This window comes from Manis javanica, chromosome 15, assembly GCF_040802235.1.
Source record: "Manis javanica isolate MJ-LG chromosome 15, MJ_LKY, whole genome shotgun sequence".
NCBI lineage: Eukaryota > Metazoa > Chordata > Mammalia > Pholidota > Manidae > Manis > Manis javanica.
Window position 1 is genome coordinate 74,289,256 of NC_133170.1, and position 19,220 is coordinate 74,308,475.

Consider the following 19,220-nt stretch of genomic DNA (forward strand, 5'->3'; position numbering starts at 1 on the left):
AAACATTGACAGATGTAGTAACACCAACTCTACACAATCTCTTCCAGAAAACAGAAGTGGAAAAAACTTCTCAACTCATTTTATAAGGCCAGTATTACCCTGATACTGAAACTAAACAAAGACAGTACAAAAAAGGAAACCACAGACAATGTCCTTATGAACATAGACAGAAAAATCCTCAGAGGAATACTAACAGATCAAATCTAGCAAAACAGCAAAAGAATAATATTGCTTTTTGGGTTTATCACAAAGCACTATTTCTCCAAGTCAGACAAGAATTTTTAAAAATTGATCTGCCTCCTAACTAATAAAAACAAAGCCCCTGGATGCTCCACTTGATGGGTTCTTCCATATACCTGTCTAACAGCCTCATTCCTTTAATCCAGGCCTCCCTGTCCAAGCACCGTCCCAGTACCTCCGTGAATGGGTACACAGAGAAACATTCCCAGCTATTTCTGATTAGTGCGATTCTCTGACCAGGAGAGGTACACATGTAAAGGGAAACTCCCTATTGCCAACCACCCCAAATTCTAGAATTCCGTAAGAATGGAACTCACACAGGATCGATCAGGGAAATGGTGGAGGCAATGTCTGGATCCAAGAAGTCTCAAGAGTCTGTGGGCTTAACTATTTCTTGTCTCTACCTGGTAGGTTCCAGATCTAGATGCAAACTCCTCTTGAGACTATTTTCTCAGTCGAAGGAAGGACTGGTCTCATTCCCTCTCCTCCAGAGAGTAGAACCAAGGACAGAAGTCATCAGAGATCTGATCCAAGAGAAGGAGGATAATTCTAACCATTAAAATTTACCACATCAAATGGCTGCCTGTTGAAGGACTTGAATAGGCATTTCTCTGAAAAGATACACAAGTGGTCAATAAACACATGAAATGATGCCTAATGTCATCAGTCATTAGGGAAATGCAAATCAAAACCACAATGAGATACCACTTCATGCCCACTAGGATGACTATAATGAAAAAAAGAAAGAAAAAGAAAATGGGAGGTGTTGGCAAGGATGTACAGAAATTGGAACACTGTTACATTGTCAGTGAAAGTGTAAAATGGTGCAGCCACTGTGGAAAACAGTATGGAAGTTCCTCAAAAAATTAAACGTAAAATTCATTATGACCTTACAATTCCACTCTTAGATATATACCCCAAAGAATTCAAGTATAATGAACAGATTCTTGTACATCAATGTTCATAACAGTGTTATTCATAATAGCCCAAAGGTGAAAACAACTCAAGTGTCCACCAACAGATGACTAGAGAATCAAAATGTGCTGTGGATACAATGGAATATTATTCAGCTGTGAAAAGGAATGAAGTGTGGCGCATGCTACAACATGGATGAACCTTAGAAACATGTTAAGTGAAAGAAGCCAGACACAAAAGGCACACAGTGTATTATTCAACTTACATGGTATAACCAGAATAGTCAAATTCGTAGACATAGAATAGAGTTATCATGTGGCTTGGGGCATGGTGGACTTAGTGTTTAATGGGGACAGAATTTCTTTTTGGGATGAAGAAAGTTCTGCAGATGGATGGTGGTGATGGCTGCATAACATTGGGAATGTATTTAATGCTACTGAGTTGCACATTTTTAAATGGCTAAAACAGTAAATTTTATGTTATGTATACTTTACCACCATAAAAAAACATGAATTTTTTAAAAGGCTACCTTGTGAAGTAGTGCTTACACCAAATCACCAAGCCAAAGCTGGACACTAGGCAAAAGGCAAGCCTAAACAACCTCATAGGGGTCCTATCTTGAGAGGATACACTTTTCAAGCACTTGGCTATCACAGTTTGACTTTCCTCTTCACCACAGAAGCTTAAGACAATTTCAGGAGTTGTGCGGCCCAGCCCCATAGCTGGTACTTCTGCTATCCAACTCAGACATGTGATGAGCACATGGTTTAAGGACAAGAGACTATGAGGCTCTGGTGGGAAGTGAGTCATCTGTGGGTGAATTCAAAGATCCAGACCTAGTATCAGAATCTTACCTAAGTCACCTGCAGCCCAGGAGGTGGCCATTATCCCATAGAAGGCTTCTAAGCACTTCTTCTTACCCCTTGCTGTCTTAGGTCCCTGCATCTCACATATTGGGGGCTCAGTTGATGTTCACTGAATAAATGAATGATCCACTCAAAGATGGCACCTCCATGGATGGCTGAAACACCCTAACCGTCCCCATGCCAATCTACAGGGGGGATGACAGTCTAAACCACCGTTAACATTACAAAGTATGTGCCAGATACTCTCTTTAATGCATGAGTCTATTTAATCAGCAAAACAAACCCATGTAAAATGATCCTGATTTTATGAGCTAGGAAGCAGGCTCAGAAAGGAGTGCGCATCGCCAGTGTTACTTAGCCAGGAGGTCCTGAACTCAGACTGGAACACAAGCAGTCCCACTGCGGAGCCCCAGCCTTCCTAACTATTTGGCTATACTGCTGCAGGCACCCACCCACATTTCCAGGGACTCAATTAAGTGACGATTTCTGAGTCTTCATCTCATTTTTCTATGGGCCCAGGAAAATCGAAGGCATCTGTCTTTGGAATGCATACACTGCTCTAATCAATGGCTGCCTAGTAACTCCAAATGGCCCCTATCTTCAGTCTTTACCAAGAACAAGATTACTATTATGGCAAAACAGAGAAATCAACACTCAAAAGCAGTGCTGCCCGGTTGAAATACACAGTGAGCCACCTGTGTAATTTAAGAATCTCTAGGAGACTGAGGGGAAAAAAAAAAGAGTAATGACACAGGTGAAATTAATCTTAACAAATTTTATTTAACTCAATATATCTAAAATAGTGTCATTTCAACATGTTTTCAATATAAAAAATTATTAATGAGATACTTCACATTCTCTTCTTCATATTAAGAGTTCAGAATCTGGTGTGTATTTTACACTAAGAGCTCATTTCAATTAGAACTCACCATGTTTCAACTAAGTCAATAGCCAATGCGGTAAGTGGCTACCATACATCTCAGGCCTAAAATGCTTCCCGCTCTTTTTCTCATCCTTTCTTGTCTCTGTGGATGCCTTACTTTTGTCTCCATCAGTCCTCTTTGATAGCTGTCATCTGTAATAGTCACCAACGAAAGCACTGGAGTGACACAGTCGGCCATCATTACGGTTCTCACTGATCCTACAGTTCTCACCTCCAATCACATTACCAGCATTGTCTGCATTTCCCCTTTGCCCTCTATCTGCCCCCACCTTCCTTTCTTCTCCTCCAGGCCATGCCACCTTCGGGGAATCCATGGCAGAGCAGTCAACCTCTTCCTGTATCTGTGGCTGCCTTAATTTGCAGTTTGGGTCAAACCGGTGACTCTAAACCTCAGTGAACTCACTTGTAAAACAGAGACAACCACAGCTGCCTTCACTACCCACTGGAGAGATGTTCTAAAGGTCACACGAACCCTGCTGAAGAAAATCAGCCTGACTTTCTCCTCCCATTTTGGCTACTTTTCCCTCCCTCTCCCTCGGCTTCTCCAGCCTGCTTCCTGGCTGCCACTGGCCCCTTGTGTCCCTCGGCTTTTGAGCACCTCCCCATTCCCCAGAGCAGGGCGCTGGAGGCAGGAGGAAAGCCAGGTCCCAGCAATGGGAACCCAGAATATGCCTGATTCTCCCAGGGAGGGGGAAGACTCCCTAGTTTTCAACCCACTGGAGGGAGAAAGCTAACAAGCTCCCTAATAGAATCTACTCCAAAAACCCAGAGAGGACAGTGAACCCTTCAGAAACACCTTGTGCCCTAGGCCACTCCAGGTGGCAAACCACACGCTCCTCCGGTCACTGCAGGTCCCCAGACCCCTTTCAACCAGAAACAGGAAAAATGAGACTCTAACCTCATTCTAACTGAGACAGCTGCTTCCTTATCCCTGAGATCTCAGTCATCAAAACAGAGGCAACCAAAAAACAGAACAGAGCCCCTTACTGAGGAGATGGGAAATGGGCCTTTCCCATACTGCCGGTGCACAGTAATTTGGCGAATTCTATCCAAAGTCCTAAAACTCTGCATATCCTTGGATCGAGCAACTCCACTTCTAAGAACTGACAACATGCATTACTATAAGATACAAGTACATCTACTATGGTTTTATTTATAATAGAGGAAAATTATAAACTTACCTACCTGACAGTAGGATTTTAATTAAATAAATTATGGTACATCCATGTTAATACTATGCCGCCATTAAAAATAATACTAAATAAAATGAAAAGATGTTCCCAACATATTAAGTGAACTTCATATACCCAGCTTTTCTCAAAGCTCCAAGCTGACCCACCCAACTGTCCACTAGACAAGTGGAACATGTTCAAACAAGACTTGACTGTCAAGCCCAACCTAGTCCACCCCTTCACATTTCAAATAATGGCACCACCATTCACTCAGATGTTAGACCAAACACCTAGGAATAATCTCCAATTCTTTATTTTCCTTCTCTCCCCAAATCCAATTGATAAGCACCTTCCATGCACCTGACCTTCTGAGTGCAGTCACTTGCTGCATCCCCCAGCCATCATACCAGTCAAAGCACAGTCATTTCTGGCCTTGACTTCAATACTAACTTCCTAGCTCATCTCCCTGCTCCCATTCTTATCCCCTGCAGTCTATTTTCCCTGCAGCAATCAAAAGGATCTTTTTAAAACATAAATCAGTGCCCCCTCCCCCACCCCCGCTGTTCATGGTTAGAAAAAAAATCCAAGCATCTCAGCAAAGCCTTCTATGACCAGGGCTCTGCTTCTGTCTCACATTGTGTCCCTCATCCCTTCCCTACCCACTCTGCTCGAACCACAGTAGTCTCCTTGCTGTTCCAGAACACACTACGCACATTCCCACCCAAGAAATTTGCATCTGCTTTTCCTCTACTGGTGCATTCCTCAGATATTTCATGGTCTGCTTTCCTTCAAGTCAGTAAAACCTCCTCAAGGGGGCCTTTACTGATCAGCCCATGCCCCTCCCTCTGCTTCCCATGCTCTTTTGGTTTTATTTTATTTTTATTTCATAGCTGTGATACACTGTTACACTAGATTGTTCATTGGTCCCCAGAGAATCACACCTCCTGGAATTCAGACCCTCAGGTAGTAGCTTCCATGTGGACTCTGGGCTTATCCAGGTAGCTTGCTTGCACCAGTGGGTCATTAGCAAAGGTTATGGAAGCAGAGGCTCAGGGGGAGCTGTGCACTGGGGATCGCCCTTCTAGGAACACTGGTACTGCCACCAGGTAAGAAATCCGCAAAGGGAACCCAGAAAGGCATGTCCTGCTGGAGATACCGATGTGCAAGAGAACGCAGGTGCCCCTACAGACCACCAGCCACCCTCCAGCCATGTGAGCAAGGCCATCAGGGACTACCCAGCCCCAGCCAAGCCACCAGATGACCACAACCACATGAGTGACCCCAGCAAGATCAGCAGAACCAGATCATCCACCCTATTGATCCAGTAGATCAACAAGCTACAGCCCATCGGCCAAACCCGACCCACCACCTGTTTTTGTAAAGCCCAAAACCTAAGAATAGTTTTTACATTTTTAAATGTCAAAAAAAATAAAAATAAAAAGGAAAATAATGTTTTATGGCATGTGAAAATTATATCAAATTCAAATTTCCATGTCTGTAAATGAAGTTTTATTGGAAAATATTCATTTCTGTATTTGCCACAGCTGCTGCATGCTACGACAGCACAGTGGAGTGGCTGCGATGGAAACCACACGGCTCAGGAAGCCCAAACCATATACTATCTGTCCCTTTACAGAAGAAGTCTGCGGGCCCCTCCTGCAGGCTGCCATCAGCAAACCTTTAAACATCTTTTGTATTGTGTTCACTTTAAAGCCTTTGAAGACGTCTATCTCCCTCCTCAAACGGATGAAACTTCGTTGGTCTGACTCTTCCATCTTAGTCAGACCCCAGGAGCTGGTGACCTAAATTCATTTCCCATGACACGATATCAGGGGCTCTCCCTTCTGGGCCACCTGGCCACTAAGCTGTCCCACGAAGGCCTGAGAACGTCCTCACCTGGTTTGTTGTTCTCGCGTGGAGCCTTCTCCCCACCTGCTGCGATCTGAACCCTCCCTATCCTTATCTCCACTCGGGGTCCCCAGCAGCACAACCAGGCAAGCTTCCCTGACTGCTTTGCCGAATGTTTCCCCGGGGTGTATTCTATGGAACATCAAACCCAAGGGACATCCTAGGGAAAAGGAAACATCGCATACTCTACCCTTCCTTGGAGTCCCAGTGCACATACATGGCCTAATAAAAGCTCTGAGCACTCCTGCAAGAGAGATGCCTGTTTCCCTTTAACTCAACCTTTCTCACATGTATTAACCACGGATTTCATTTTGTCTACAGAATACTCGTTGACCACCAGCATCTAGTACAGTGCCTGTATTTTAACATTTGTTGAAAGAATGACATGCTAACAATCCCACAAAATCAGGGTTCGACAAAACATATTCCAGAAATACTATTCAAGCTCTTTCTTCCCCTCTGATCTAACGCCGCGCCCTTCCATGTCATTCACTCCCTATCATGTAAATGTTATTCATTATAATCATAATAACTATCATTTATTTAGCACCTGGAGGCACTATGCTAGAGATAGCCCTAGACCCTTGGAAATGCCATTTCTTTTAATCCTCGCAAACACCTCTGAAGTAGGTAATGTAATTCTTTCACTGCCATTTTGCCAAAAACTAAACCATGGGTCAGAAAATATAAATCACTAGGCCAAGATAAAGTAAGTAGAAAAGCTAGGATGTAAAACCGTATCAGCCTGAACTCCAAAGCTCATGATTTTTCTTCTCTGTCAAAATGTCTCCTGATCACATAACACAGCCAGCACCGCCCACCCCAATACCCCTTCGTGCCTCCATCCATGCTGACAGAACCCTGTGTTTGTATGGAGTGGCAACAGGTGAACCCAGGCAGTGGATCACGACACGTTTAAAACCAATCACAACGGTGTTCCCACTCCCCCACCTTCCAACCTTGCAGCTAGGACTAGCCATCTGACCTATTTCTGGCTAAGAAGACATAATTAAACATCATCTGTGGGGTAGGAAGGAGGTGATATCCTGGGGGAAGCCAAACAAAGGTATGAATCAGTTATTCTTTCACACTCACCTGGTCCCCCTCCTTCCTGCCTTGAACAGGATGTAATGGCTAAAGCTTCAGGAGCCACCTTGCAACTACAAGGAAGAGGCCACGAGAATTTGTAAAGACATCAGCCCTGATGTTACTACCTTACTGAGCCAACTCAAGCAGCTATGCACCTCCAGACTTGTCTCCACGTGAGAGAAAGAAACTATTTGCTTAACCACTGTGGTTGGATTTTCCATTTCATGCAGCTGCTGAACACATTCTTAATGGACCCATATGCTGGCTCCCATATTATTTACTGTTTGGACTTTATCATTACTTCACATATATATTATTAGCCTGTCTCCCCAACCATGAAGCATGATTCTTGAAGGCTAAGTCCATGTTGTATGTTTTTGTTTCTATAGGGATATATGCATTTTACTAAATTTCGATGATCAAGGTTTTCTGGGATGGTCTGTTCAATTTATTACTTTCTTTAGTGTTTGTGAACAGGGAGTTAGTGGACTGTCAAAAAGATGATATGACACCTATCTTGACATCTATCTCCTAACAGATTAGTATTTCTCAAAGTGTCAATATGAAAACATGCATCAAAAACACTATTTTGATAGCCTGCTAATTAAACACAGATTCCTGGGCCCCCTCAATCCCAAAGGAATTCGAATCTCTGGGGTTAGAGACTGAGACTGTGCATTTTTAATAATGTCCCCCAGGTGGTTTCGATACACAAAATTTGACAGCTCTTGGGATAGAAACAAAACCTGTGGGTCCAAAGCCTACATAAGGTTTGGCAGGACTTGGCTGGACCCTGAATCACCAGCCCCTCAGTGGCCCCATTCTCCGGCTAGAGATTTGGGAAGCATAAATTGACATGACTGCTCAAGACCCTTCCCTGGACAGTATGGCTAAAATGCTTGGCACGCTGTGTGGCAAACTGGGGCTAGGAAACTCATACACAGAGGGATTCCCAACAGCTGCAACCTCCTGCCGTAGCAAAGCTGCCATCCTGCCCCCTGCCCCTGCCATTTAAAAAGAAAACCACTTTGCAGAAAAGCAGCAAGGGACCAGGGTCCAAGGAGTTGCCAGAGGAGATTCTTCAACACGTTGAAAAGGGGAAAAGAAAACCAGTACACAGTAATACACGGACTAGCATTTGGGACTCCTGACTCCAAGAAACAGAAGAGACCTCAGGGGGCCCTTTCTGTTTATTTATTTATTTATTTATTTACGGCATGCAGTTCTGAACAGAATCTTATCTTGGGCACTGCTCAGAGATGTAAGGCTGGGCCAGGGCATCCCACACTTCTCACGTCAGCAGAGTCCTCGCTGAGACTGCCCTCCTGAAGCTCCAAGAGAGAAAATGTTTGTGCCTCGCAACAGGATTCTCACTCTTCTGATACTCCTTGACGCTTACTTTATTTCATTTCTGAGGATCATCTTCCCAGATGGCAGGCACACACAGACACTGTATTATTCTAGGGTAGCATATTCAACACACACACACACTCCACTTTAGAACTGATGACCTTCCTGCATGCTACCATCAGGCCAAATTTAAAACCATGGAGGAAAAAGAAAGACTTGGAAGTGAATCAGAGAGTGGTGCTCATCTAGGCTAGATCGGGGTCACAAAGGCCAAAAGATTCAGGACAGACTGTAGAGTTCAGGCCTTGGAAACTCATGGGCTGGAAATGGAGAGAACCTCCCACACGACACATGCCCACTCCACCACCGGGAGAACCCTGTTCCTCCGCTCCCACCACCCTCAGCAAATGCCAGCTCATGGGAGTTCCCGAATTCAATCAAGCCATGTGTACAGCTGGGCCAGTTTGAGGGAGGGAAGTGAGTCGAACCCCTTCAGACGCTTCAAACAACGTGGATGCCCAATGAGTATGTGGACGCTGGGCATTTTCTAAGGCTCTTGAAACCTTTCTCCTTTGACCAAATGGACCTCGGAAGAAATAATTTCTACCATCTTTCTGAGTAACTTTGCATCTGCCCCAACCCCCACAAAACTGCTTCAAACTCCCCCTCAAGTTCTAGTGGAGAGAATGTTACAATACGCTGAAGAAAACTCTTCCTCCCACCCGTCTCCTCATGGTCCCACCGAGATTCAAGAGTTATTTCCCCACAGCACGTGTGTGTGCTGATCCAGGCACATTTTTCAAAATCTTTTTTACACGTTTTAGGCCTGCCACGGCTCTCTGCATCAAAATGATGGGATTTTTGTTATGCATCTTGCCTCCTGACATGTATATCACTGAAAAACAATCCAAGGAGCAAAACGGCCAGGCAGGAGGCTGAAAGAAGACGTCTGTATGTACAGGCAGCCCCACTCTGCAAGCAAAAACCACCTTTTGACCACCTGCAGAATGCGCAAGGTCACGTGGGTTCTCTGCAGCGCCTTAATGTCTTACCCAGCACACAAGCCCCGGTGGCATATAAACAAACCCACAAGCAGTAAAAAGAGAGAACTCACTCCTCAGAGAGGAAGCAAATGATACCAGCCGCAGAATAATAATAAATAAGTAACAATTACTACTACTACTACCACCACCACCCAGTCAGGCACAGACGACAGCAGTATAGCAAAGGAACATCGAGTGCAGGCTTTGTAAGCAGAAAAATCACAGAAAACCAAACCGTGCCCACCTTGCCAACGTGCCCACCTTGCCCCCCTCCCCCAACAAACAGAATCAGGGGAAAGGGGATGATGGGGAGCGAGGGGAGGGAAAGAAGGATTGTTTGTTTTCACAGGCAACACCTACCTCCAGGGTCCGGATCTCTTTTTGTGTGAGGTCGTTGGAGGCGGCACATTTGGTCCTAAGCCCTTCCAGGTTGGAGATGCTCAGGTCTATCATGTTTTGGACCAACTCGCACTGCTGTAAGGCTTTTTGCAAACTCAGAGGCTGCTGCTCCTCGCTTTTCGTCATGTTTTCCTCATCCATCGCTTGCTCTGCAAGCCCCCTTCCCCTCCTCCTCCTCCCAGAGAGAAAAAAGGTGGGGAGGAGGGAGTAGAGGTAGTCTCCCCCCTGCGCCTGTCCAACCACTGCGACTCCTCAACAATGTCTCAAGAAGAAACCCAACATCTCACACAGGGCTGAGGGGGTGGGGGTGGGAGGAGGGGACGAGAGCCAAAATTTATTATTTTATTTTGGGGTATCAAGCCGACTCCATTAGATGTCTCCTCTCCCCGAGTCTCTGGTCCCTGAAAAGGAGAGATGCTGTTTCTCAGAGGCAAACCAGGTGATGCGATGCTGTCTGCACACTTAGGGAGGAGGAGGAGGAAACAGAGGGGAGGCCGGCAAGGGAAAGAAGGGAGGGAGAGGGGGACGAGGAGGAGGCGGCGGAAAGCGGCGCTCACTCTTTACACACCGGCTCCGTGAAGGACAAAATTATATATTTTTGGCTGGCTTGCTGTTATGTCAAAAAAAATCTGGTTTGCCCCCCTCCCGGTGGCAGTGACACGGCATTGTCCGCCGTTTGGGGCGCTTTAGCGCGTTCTCAGGACGCCGTCTGCACGGCTCCCGCGGCTGCGGCGGCGACTGCGGCGGGCTGCCGCCTCCTCCTCGCGCCGCTGCGGCCGCCGCCGGGCTCCGGGGGGAACGGCTGCTGCATTCGCTCCGGCCTCGCTCCGCACCGACATCTTGCCTGTCAATCAAACCGGGAGTCGGGGGCGGCGGCGAGCGCCGGCGAGGGACGGAGAGCGCGCGAGCTGGGGACCTGCGGGGCGCGGGTTGGTGGGGAGGCGCCGTGTGCGCAGCCGCCCCGGCCGCCGGGAGCCACCGAGGCGGCGGAGCAGGAGCGCGCAGGCTCGCGCACCTGGCCGGGGACGGGCCGGGGCGCGGGGGGCGGGATTTCGGGGGCTGCGGAGCGCGCGCGGCAAAGTGACATTACTACGGGACGGGCGACGAACGGGGGCGCGGGGGGGGACGCGCGACGGTCCGAGCAGCGGCCGGGGGCGGTGGCGGAGGCCGGGAGTGGGCCGGAGCGGGGGCTGGCCCAGGGCGCCGAGGGAGGTGGGGGCCGCTACTACAACACCGCTCTCGCGAGACGAGGCCGGAGTCGGGCTCTGCAGGTGCGCTCTGGCCGGGGAGCAGGTGTGCGCCCAACTTTTAGACCCTTAGTGCGTGCTGGAGGAACGTGAGCGTGAACCTGGGCACGTCCTCTCCGGCTTTCTGGCTCCGTGTGATGTGTGTGCGCGCACGCGCCTGTCTTTTTGTTCGTTTGTCCTTTCTTGTTACTGGGGAAAAAATAAAACAAACCTGATGATCTTCCCTGAGCTGTAGGAAGCTGCCTCCCAAAACTGGTACCCTGGCCTGCAGTTACCCCGAGGGGTGGCTTTCCATTTGGATGGGGGAAGGGACTTTGCCTTAATGTGATTGTGACCATGTCCTACGTGTCCTGCATGATCTGATCCCAGACTACCTAATGGACCTATCAGCCAGCTGTGGTCCCAGAACTAAAAATGATTTTTACATTTTAAAATGGTTGGGGAAAAAAATCAAAAGAAAAATATTTTGTGATGTGAAAATTATAAGAAATTCTAACTTCAGTGTCCATAAAGTTTTATTCGAGCAGTGCCGCTCATTTGTTTATGTTTACTTTGGCATTATGCCAGCATAACTCAATTGCAACAGACATTATATGATTTTGAACACCTAAAATACTACCTGGCCCTTTACAGAAAATTTGCTGATGCCTGATTAAAACACCATATTCTTTTTTTTTTTTTTTTTTTCAGTGGGTTGAAGAGTTTATTTACGAAATGGTCCCACCCTAATTGGCTCTGCCCCAGTACTGAATAAAGTTAGGTCCTTTCTGTACACTCGCTACAGTAACAAATTCCAGATGAATTAAAAACTTCATGTAACATCTAAAATTGTTAAAAATTAAATAAGATACAGGTGTGAGAAATACCTTATTAGGTAAAGTATGACACCCAGAAGCCATAAAAATTTTTTTATAAGTATTCGATTTTTTTCTATAATGATAACACAAAGTTGAGGTCAACCCACTAAAGATAGTTACTTTTTTTTTCTTTTGTTTTTTTCTTTAATTTTTTTTGAGAGGGCATCTTTCATATTTATTGATCAAATGGTTGTTAACAATAAAATTCTGTATAGGGGGGTCAATGCTCAATGCACAATCATTAATCCATCTCAAGCCTAATTCTCGTCAGTCTCCAATCTTCTGAAGCATAACGAACAAGTTCTTACGTGGTAAAACACCATATTCTTACTTCTGAATCTTTTGCACTCTATGTCCCCTCTGCCTGGGCCATATTTCTCCCTAAGCCTCTCCTGGTTGGTACCTTGTCACTCAGAAAGGCTTCATCTCCCTGACCATCTTAACTAATAAAACTGCCAATATGCATTGCCCAAAGGATTTATTTAGGGTAATTAGTAAAAGCCACCTCTTTCTCCAGGTAAACAGAGCTCTATGCCAGGGAACTGGGCTTAAAGGGCAGAATAGTACACATGGTACAATCAATGTCCCTTAAAGGAAGTAGAAGGACAGCCAGTGAGGGCATACTTTTTTTGGACTGTGGGCCATGTGGTTTTATAGCTCATACACAGCTGAATCAGCATCTAAAGCCTTCTGTTGATAAGGAACTCAAGTGAATTCTCTATTTGGACTGCGAAATTTATGAATTCCAATTCTCTGGTAAAATTCTATTTTTGCCTATTTTCTCTACCTTTTGCTTTATTTTTCTTGAACATATTACTCATTTTAAAGCCCCTGTCTAATTCCAATACTCTATCATCTGCAGTGTCTGTTTCTAATGACCATTTTTCTCTTTGTTTTTGGTGATTTGGTCCTCTCTTGACAGGTGTTGTAATTTTTGTTGAATGCCAATGTGTATGAAAAAATGGAGAGAGAGTCTCTAGGTGATGTTATCTAACTCTGGAGGCAGTTCATCCTTTCTCTGCAAGAGAGATGGCATGAGGACTAACCAACTTAACCCAATTGGAGGTAGAGCCAGGTGGAAGCCGGGTTGCAGTTTTGATAAGACACCATCTAACTTTGGCCTCCACCTCTAAGCCTTTGCCTTTCAGGGAGTCCAACTGAGAACTTTATATTTGCTGAGGCCCCTCCACCCTAGTATTTTTACATTTGCAGTATTTTCACAGGCTCTAATCCTTATCTCCATAAGAGACTGCTGAATACTCTGGTTTTCAGGGACTTTCTGCTTTGCTTCTTAGCCTCTTGGCCTGAACTGCTTTGGAATTCACCAAATGTCTTAAGGGGAAAACCACCACCTATCAAGCTCACTTTTCTGCCCCTCTCTTCTCTCTGGGCTATTAGTGTCTCAAGTTGCTAATTTTATCTCTCCAGCCCTACAAGCCTGCTCTGCTGGTTTCTCTGCCCCCCAGCAGCAGCCCCCTTACCTGGGAAAAGTCTAAATTCTAGGTGCCCAAATTTGCAAATGCTCCCAGGGAAAAAGTGGCTGCAGAATGTCAGTTCACTGCAACACAGTTCCCCTCTCTCCAGAATCTTGGCCCTTCTAGTCCTGGTTATTTGGTGACTCTCTGAATGTCTTTAAGCAGATGCTGACAAGGAGGACGATGATGATGATGATGATGATGATGATGATGATTTGATCTGGGTTTTCTAGTTGTTTTCAGAGAAAGTGGAAGTGTAAACAATGCAAGTAGTCTATAGATCAGAAGCTATCAGTGGGCAGGACAGTAAACAGCACATAAATGCATTGTTTGACCTCACACACGCACACTTTTTTTTCCAGTTGATTACTATAGTGGACATCTGTTACACTTTGCATCCATTCAATCTCCCTTGAATACTTTTCCTATTTGGAAAATGCTCCACTTCTCCGTAAGAGAAACCAAAGCACTTCTCCAGAACCCTCCTAAAAACCAGGTTTTGTGTGATCTAGGCTCTTCCATTAAACACACCACATGAGAGATGAGCAACAAAGAGGAGGAATCTGAGAGTGAGCATGGCAGCCAGTGCACCTGCTCCCCATGTCCCGCTCCTGTGTAAACTTAGTGTCTGTGCTGAAAAGCATGCCATGGTGTTCACAGGGCAGCTCATGGTGTGGTTTAAGCTGGCTGCACAGTCCAAGCCTGGATCTCTTGTCTTACTGGAGATTCTATAGGCTTTCTTAACCTTGGTCTGATCAGGCTGCTATAACAAAATACCATAGATGGGTGTCAAACAACAGGAATTTATTTCTCCCAGTTCTGGAGGCTGGAAATCTGAGATCAGGGCGCCAGTATGTTGGGCGTTCTGGTGAGAGCTCTCTTCCTGGATTGCAGATGGCACCTACTTGCTGTGTCCCCACATGGCAGATACGGCTCACATGGCTTCCTCTTCTTATATTGAATTAGAGCCTCACCCTTTTGACTTCACCTGAAGCCCTAATTCCCTCCTAAAGACTCTGTAAAGTTACATTGTGGGGTTAGGGTTTCAACATACAAATTTGGGAGGACACAATTCAGTTCATAGCTTCTGCTTAAACTACCTGGAGTAGATTGTATCATTTGCAACAGAGAACCCTAATATTCTTAACAATCACCCCCAAATCAGGAGATGCTACAAAAAAAACATTTCTGGCCTTTCTGGGAAAATGGGAAGATCTGGCTCCATTGGGCAACAATCAGCTGGAGTGAGAGGAAGCTCTCCCTTTCAGATGGCACACAGGCTCTCCAGTTCACCACAGTCTTCACCCAGCTTCATTCATCATACGCCTGCTTGGCCCCTGTAGGCATTTGCGCTGTCTGCTCTTGGTATAGCATAAGGTGATCTGCACCTCAGATCAGTAAGAACCTCACCAATTTCAAGCTTGGAGAACTAGAACTAACTGATGACAATTATGTTATGGTTCTCGTATTTCATCCAGAAACTGTGTACTACCTCAGAATGACACATGCCTGAGAATGGCTTTATCAATAGTGGGAATAAATTACTGTTCCTGGACTACTGAATGAGTTGAACTTGGCAATATCTCATTACATTCCATGGCTTTTAGTTTCAACCTCATCATATTCAGGTATGAGAAGTTCAGTACAACCAAAACTTCATTCTCATACCCAATGTAATATCTTTTTCTCCACCCCATCCTGGGTCGGACCCACACATGGTTCAGGAAATTGTAGTGGACACCAGGGCAGATGTATCCTTTCCTGCCTCCTCTCCAGCTCACCTTGCCAGAGGACAGGAGCAGAGGAATGAGTGGAAAAGGGGCCCTCATCTGAGAACAGGGGGGCACAGGTACAGTAGTGTTCTCTTGAGTGTCAGATGCCCCCTCCCACCTGCCCCATATCCTGGCAAGCACTTATGTGCCAGCTCTTTTACATGGGGTGTACTGGTGGGTCTTTGGAGACTTCCATGGGTGTGGGCAATGTACATGCTGGGTGACCTTCACACCCTTCTCATTCATATACCAGGAAGTACCCCAAATTCTCTTTCTGAGGTCCCCTTGCCTGGCAGGCTGCCCTTTGGGGTGAGTCTTTTCTGGATGGCTGAGGCCCATTCTGGCCCATGGGAAACAGGACGTGGACCCTTGCCCTGCTGCCCCCTCTCCTCACCTGCCATCTCAGGCAGCCCCAGCAGCCTTCAGCCAGCAGCCAGGTGCCAAGCACCCTGCTTTGGTGCCCCCAGGCTCATCACTGGCTCTTCTTTCAACTGTCTCTCTTGGCTTGGGAGTCAGATAAGGGAGAAGAAATCCCCCCCCCTTACAAAGGCTTGTCAGAGAAACCTCATCTGGATAAAATCATGATGACCTTATCTCACATAGGCTGGAGGCTGATGGTTATTACTGGTCAAAGAACCAGTCTGGCCACCTCCTCATAGAAGAAGGAAGTATTGTTACTTGTGTCCTCACCTTGAGGCTTTAGCTGAAATTCTGGGTCAAGAGGAGAAGTTTCCTTCCACATCCTGTTATATTAGCAATGAGCTGCCCCAATATTTTCTACATAGCATTGTGAATAGGGACCCAAATTGAGAAATGGCAGGTCAGGATGTAGAGGAGTGGCTGATGCCCCGGAACTGAACAAAATGAACACTGACTTCTTGAAGGACTCAACATGCTGCTTTCCCAGAGTGTTTCTTTTTTCTCTTTTCATTTTTTCCACTGATTCTTTGAGGTGGGTCTGAACTGTGCCCGGGTCAGGGAATCTCAGAATGCTGGCCCCCAGGAGACAACCAAATCTTCCATAGCTGCGAGAGGATGGCAACGATGATGACAACGATGATGATTATGGGTTCTGTTCTGACCCACTGAGCCCCAAAACATAAATGGTTGTTAAAAAAATAAAACCTTTGATGAGTGCAAGCTGAATGCTCCCATCTTTAATCTTGTAAAGTTTTTCCACCATCAGAAAACTGACTTCTAGAGTTCTCCTTTTAGCCTTTTGCCTCTTTGTCTCTTAATTTTCCTGTGCAAGCAAAGCAATCAGATCGTTCTCTTGATGGCAAGATAATTTGAGCTCACAGTAATGGACAATTTAGTCCAGTGATTTATGCTGGCTTTACAAATTAAGCACGCAGTGATGCCCTGTGAATTTTCAGAAACAGCATCCTCAGGATGGCAGAGGATGCACACTGTGACACTCTCCAAGTACTTAGAGATGCACAGCAAAAGAGTATCGCTGAAAATTACGGTCAAGTGATGATATCAACCAAACTTGCGTACTTCTTACATCATCTTATCTCTAAGTTCTGCAGTCGCCCAAATGGTGAATTGGAAAAAGGCATCTGCTCTGCACAGGTACAAGGGGTCATAACTTGGTGGGCAGAGCACAATCTGGGCTTCAGACTCGCTCTGCCTCCCAAATCTGGGCTCATCATAAAGGAAACAACCTACACTGCATTCATCTGCAGTGGCACTGGTGACATTTCTGATTCTTTTGTTTTTATTGTGATAAAATTTACTACTAGTGACATTTAATACATTCACAGTGTTGTGCAACCATCACTATTATCTAGTTTCAGAATGTTTTCATCCCCCAGAAGAAAATCGGCTACACATTTGTTAGTCAAACCATATTCCCACTTTCTCCCAGTTATCTACTTCCCATCTCCATGGATTTACCTATTCTGGATATTCCATGTAAGTAGAATACAATATTTATCCTTCTATGTCTGGCTTCTTAGCATAATATTTTCAAAGTTCATTTATGTTGTAGCATGTATCAGTATTTCAACCCTTTTCATGGCTGCATAATATTCCAATGTGTGGCTACACCAGATTTTATTTATCCATTCACCTGTTGTTGGACATTTGAATTTTTTTCTCATCTTTTGGCTATTGTGAATAATGCTGCCATGAGCGTCTGTGTACAAGTTTTGCTTCAACACAGGGATCACTCTTACATAACAGCATTTGATCGCATACTTAGTGCCACTGAATGGTACACTTTAAAACGGTAACTTTTATGTTAAGTACATTTTACCACAATGAAAAAAAAAGAACTGCTGCCTCCCAAAAGGCGTATAAACTATGTGAGCTAAAAGGCAGCCCACAGGGCCAAATTTGGCTTGCAGATGAGCTTCATTTGGCTGCAAGGAGTTTTAAAAGAATTTGAATTTGTGGCTAACATTTCTAAAATGGGATATTTCATATAAAAAATTCTGATGGCCAATTTATTTGGAGAAATCCACAGCCTGCGACCCCACCTGGGCTGCATCTGCCCCTGGCAACATCAGAGGAGGGCAGAGTGGCTGCGCTAGTCTGAGGCTGAGGTTTCCTGGTCCTCTCCCGCCCCCTCTCCTCCATTCTTCACTGGGCTCCTCCCCTCATTTGCTTTTCCTGCCTGCACTCTGCAGGCATGACAGTGCAGGACTTCTAATACTTGCACAAAACAATTAGAAGAGAGGCAGATAATGAAGTATGAAAATCAGGCAAACTATATGGCAACTTCATTTTCATTCCTTTGTCATTGAGATGTCAGTGGATTCTTATTTCCCCCCAAATGTTATATGACTTCTGAAAACGTAAGGAAATTTCCCCCTAAAGCAGTGATTCATAACCTTAGCTGCACATGGGAATCACCTGGGAAACTTTACAAATATTGATGCCTGGGTCCTACCCCAGAGGGATTCTGATTTATTCCAGGTAGGGCTGGACCCAGGCATTGGGATTTTTTAAAGCTCCCCAAGTTACTCTTATGTGCAGCCACAGTTGAGAACTAATGCTGTATAGCTTCCTTTTTAAGAACTGCCCTTTAGGGCCTCAGATGTCACAGGTGAAGCTGCACTCACAAGTTGAGAATCTTTATAGTTTTTGCTAAAATATCTTTTGTTGTTCTCAATACCTACCCTACAGACACATGCTCAAGAGTCATCCTGACAGATACAAGAAACACATGAATAAATAATCTTTTTTTTTTTTTGAGAGGAGTCCGCTGGCTTCATAATCAGGAGCAGCATCTAAAGCACCTCATAAAAATCTGAAAGTTGACCCCACATTCCTTTAATTGGTGTGAAAGGCTGTAGTCTACAGAGGGCTCTCTCTAAAGAGGCAATCTGATAAAGAACACATGCTGTTTACCCGGCCTGGAGTCTTAATGGGTTGTCATGTGACTGTGTGTGCCTTGTTCAAAGTGGTCACCCCTTTCCAAAGTGCAACTGTGACGCAACTGTTGGCATCCTGGCCATGCACCTTCCACGTGCTCCTTGCTCAGGAGCCTTACCACCAGAGCTCTTCAACGGTATGAAAAAGCATCTGCTGGCAGAAAACACAAAACCTGCCCCGCAGTCTGGACGTATTCAAGGCATGCTACCTGCCCTGGGGCAGACCTTTGCTGCAGCCAGCTGGGCCCGGGTCAGGGAGGAAGCCCACACCTGCCTTGCAGCTCACACGTGGCCCATCTGTCTGGTCAGTAAGAGCAGAATGTGCCTCCACTTCACACCCCACCACAGCTGTCTGCATCTTGTGGCAGTGCTGGCTCGGCTTCCAGCACCCATCTGTGACTTGGGGGAAAAAAAAGAAAAAAGAAATGCATATGGTGGGTGAACAAACTTGCCCACGTGGTCCTGGATGAGCCTCAAATCATCCAAACTGTGATGGCCTTCTGAGAGACGCGGACCCCAAGTTTAAGGAGTCTTTTTTTGTACTTGAGTCTGAAAAATGGAACT

At 45.6% G+C, this 19,220-nt stretch overlaps 1 protein-coding gene across 3 annotated transcripts in view; it reads right to left on the reverse strand.

The window, feature by feature from the left end:
• KSR2 (kinase suppressor of ras 2) overlaps positions 1-11,679 on the reverse strand; it is a 371,798-nt gene extending 360,119 nt beyond the window's left edge. For 2 of the 3 annotated variants that reach the window (XM_073222344.1, XM_073222346.1), the window contains exon 1: positions 9,887-11,090. In XM_073222344.1, the coding sequence (XP_073078445.1) occupies positions 9,887-10,066 (180 nt within the window). In that variant the 5' untranslated portion in view covers positions 10,067-11,090. Of the gene's footprint in view, positions 1-9,886; positions 11,091-11,273 lie in introns of those variants that run through there. The other variant, XM_073222345.1, reaches the window with a different exon arrangement.
• Between the last annotated feature and the right edge of the window lie 7,541 nt (positions 11,680-19,220).